Source organism: Epinephelus fuscoguttatus, linkage group LG11, assembly GCF_011397635.1.
Source record: "Epinephelus fuscoguttatus linkage group LG11, E.fuscoguttatus.final_Chr_v1".
Taxonomy (NCBI): domain Eukaryota; kingdom Metazoa; phylum Chordata; class Actinopteri; order Perciformes; family Serranidae; genus Epinephelus; species Epinephelus fuscoguttatus.
The window spans coordinates 2,068,297-2,071,924 of NC_064762.1; the positions used below are offsets into that span (position 1 = coordinate 2,068,297).

The following is a 3,628-nucleotide window of genomic DNA, read 5'->3' on the forward strand; positions in this document are numbered from 1 at the left end:
TTTCGTCTAGTTGGTCCCACGACACCTCCAGGAGGCTAGACAGTGATCTCTGGCGTCCCAGAGACACTCCCCTAATGCCAGGTCTCACTGCTCCCCACACCAACCCAACAACCTCCTTTACCTTACTTACACATGGCTTTCTCAGCCCAAACAGCGCTGCCACCTTCAACCAAACCCAGTATGATATGATGTGGTCAGGCTGTCAGGCGTTCCGTGTTGCTTTCACAAACTGATTCTCTTGTAGATCAACTTTTCATTTTTACTCACTGAGCGCTGATCCTCTCTCTAGAGCACAAACTTGTCTTTATTTGAATTCTGTTATATTTTTATACCTTGAATTGTCACTTACTGCTCGTATTTTGTTTGTTGTTTACATCAAAGACATCACCATATTGGTTTGATGCTCACTATTTCCTGTGGGAGGAAGTGTCCCCAACCAATCAATGTTAAAACAAGACCTACACCCTTGTAGTAACCCCGGCTGTGCCCCTTTGAAGCTCCTTTCCCCCAGCCTGCCGTATTTATCTACTCGCCTAGCTACTGTGAGGAACAAACAACAGAATCAGACTTCTTTTAACTTTTTATTAGTGTTTCCAACTGGATGAAAAGTTGCCACAAGCAACTTTTTAAACAGGTTTGTTCTTTAAAAATAAAAAATAATCACAGCAGCTATTTGGTGAATGGAAACAGGTTCAAGCACCAGAGTTACTCGCTGCACCGTCTGAATGGACTGGACGGAATCTCAACTGTGCAAACATAAATAAAAACATTGGTGTGCACAGATGTTTACAGTCAGGAACAGTTCAGACACCGAACACTCTGTAACCACCGTACTAACATGTGCTGAGTAACATTACAGTGTGAACATGAGGTCATGCTTCAAAACAACAACAAAACCCTCCGCTCACTAACATGCTTCCCTCTGATATCACTGCAACAGCATTCAGTGATTCACGTACACTGGTTGGTCAGAAGCAAGATTTCACAACATAAAACATAGATGGACGAACATGACAGATGAAAAGCCTCATCCACTATTCACGCTCCTGAGACAAAGGGTACGAGCTACTGGGCTGCTAACAGATAGGACACCACGGTCAGCGCCGCCGCCTCGATGGAGTACAGGTGATGGTCTTCCACCTGCGGGCAGCTGCTCCTCATGAACTCGGCCAGCCGGAGCAGATACTCCAGGTTGTGGCCCGTCTTCCCTCTGCACACTGCGATCTGGACGCCGATCGCCTCCGGACTGGCCGGCCCCAGGTACAGGGCGTTGTCGGAGGTGGCGATGTACACAAGCGCCTGAACTGGAGGCTGATCCCCTCCCTCGGGGAAGAAATCCACCATTTTGGTGACGTAGCCGCCGCAGACCGTCTCACGCACGTTGAGGTACTTCAGGGACTCTTCAATCTGAGAGCCTGTCACCTCAAACGCCACGCCCCAGGTGCTCTCCTGTGAGAAGACAAACACACCATGAGTGATCATATAGAGGGGGAGTACACTGAATTTTCCCCAAGCCTGGAAACTCCCCTGCAGTTTCTACAGCATCACTAACAAACCAATAGGAAGTAGAGCTTTCCACTTACGTCATCATCTTCAATCAGCGTCACCACTCTTCCGGGCTGCAGAGAGAGAGGAAGAGAAACAGGTCACGTCATGGACAACGCCTGATCCGAGCCACAGCTGACACACAGCTGGCCGAGTCACAGTAAGCACACGAACATCATGTAAAGTTACCAAGCTGATATTAAGCTAACACATTTAGCATCTCACCATCTCGTCGCTGCCGCGGTGGAAGTTGTCTCCGTGCCAGAAGCGTCTCTTGTAGCCTTGAATGTAACCGACCTGGCTCCTCTTGTACTTGAAGTCCGGCTTCCACACCAGCGACCCGTACCCGAAGATCCACAGGCTGCTCTTCCCGCTGATGATGTCTTGAGGCTTCATAGTGTTGACGACGTTCAAATGAATCGATGAAATTTCGACGTATGAGATTAGCTAAGGGGGACTAGCTAGCTAGCGTTAGCTTCCTCCGGTCCAGGAGCAGCGGTACCGGCTGGCTCGCAGGTATACCGCGGACGGTATTCGAGCCCAACTGCTTGGCAGTTGCGAAGATGGAGTGTCGGTGGTTTTGCCTTGCACTATGCATCGCCATTGCATTACAGGTGCCGCATTATGCCTTAAAAATCCATGGCAGCCGCTTTGGCCTTCAGACTAACGGGGAAAAATCAAAACCGGTTTCGGCCAGCTGCTTCGCCGGCCGTGACGACACGAAATTAAAGTTTACGAATGAAAAGATCGAGGTTTGATGAAGTGATGAGGCGTTTCAAACACCCGGTGGTTGAATCTTCTCCCGGTCGGGAAGCGGCGGTGATTTGAAGCGTTACTCCGATAACATGGCGCAGCAGCGCTTTCGCCTTTATACAGTCCTGAGCAGGTGGGCGAGTCCCTGACAGTGTTTCGACCAATCATATTTAAGAAGATCCCGCCCTCTATCACATTCCATCCAATTATATTTCGGTGCGCCGAATAAGGCGGGACTATACTCCATTCCGATCACATCATTGGCTCATTTTTAACTTGATTCGCACAACTATCTTTCAACCTGATTGGCCAATGACCTGCCACTCTAACTGACTCAGTTTATGATTGGCTGCCTGTGTTGTCACTCTCTGTATATATTTCCATATAGCTCGGAGCTGAGCTGGCTGATGCAACTTCACACAGCATTTCAGGCCCGTAGCAGCTGCACAGCAACATACCAAGACATTGCATCAGACTGGAGGCCAATATAAGTGGATGTTTAGTATTTCACAAGATGTTCCACAAAGAAAATCAAAAAATTAAAAATATATATATTTGAGGTTAGACATAACACATTAAATAGATATTTCTGCATGTGGGAAAAACATGGGCGTCACACAGTGCTGATGGAAATCACTCTGGACATATATGTAGAACCCCCATATGGATGTTTAAATGAGCTGAGGCAAGCGTGGGTTTTAATTTAGTGTCACAGCTCAAAGAGCGGCCGTCATGACAGAGGTCACTGAGGATCCCTCACCACCATCTCATCCATAGGATAAAATAATAATAATAAATAAACCTGTATTTATCCAGAGGGAAATTGCTGTGCAGCAGTTGCAGTGCAAAGTTAAATGAGTGCAGATGCAATATAAATATAATAATATAAATGGCTTAACATAAAGTAGAACAGCAATGTAAAACAGAATAGCAAATTTCAAACTAGATATAAAGGGACAAAACAGGATGGGCCCCTGGGCACAGATTTGCAAAAGGCCCCCCTCATCTCTCACACACAGGAGCAGGACACACACACACACTCTTATAGTTGTTTAGCCTCTCTTTGAGGTCATAATGCATTTGCAGTGTCGTTTTTTCTGTAGTATATCTGTGAAGTACTTTTGTGTCTATTTTGGCCAGTTTTGTGTCTCTTTGTAGTAGTTTTGTGGGTGTTTGAGGTAATTTTGTGGGGTTTTTTTTGGTTTTTTTAGGTAATTCTGTGTCCCTCTGATGTAGTCTGATGACTATTTTGGTGGTTTTGTGTCTCTGTCGTAGTTTTGTTTTTTCTTTAGGTCATTTTGTCTCTCTGATGTAATTTTGTGTCTATTTT

The 3,628-nt window shown here is 46.2% G+C and overlaps 1 protein-coding gene across 1 annotated transcript; it reads right to left on the reverse strand.

Moving 5' to 3' along the window:
• Nucleotides 1-568: 568 nt before the first annotated feature.
• On the reverse strand, nt 569-2,403 carry chac1 (ChaC, cation transport regulator homolog 1 (E. coli)). Its single transcript, XM_049590541.1, has 3 exons — nt 1,771-2,403; nt 1,584-1,619; nt 569-1,449 (listed from the first exon to the last, which is right to left on the reverse strand). The coding sequence occupies exons 1-3, from the start codon at nt 1,939-1,941 to the stop codon at nt 1,066-1,068; spliced, it is 591 nt and encodes a 196-aa protein (XP_049446498.1). The 5' UTR covers nt 1,942-2,403; the 3' UTR covers nt 569-1,065.
• Between the last annotated feature and the right edge of the window lie 1,225 nt (nt 2,404-3,628).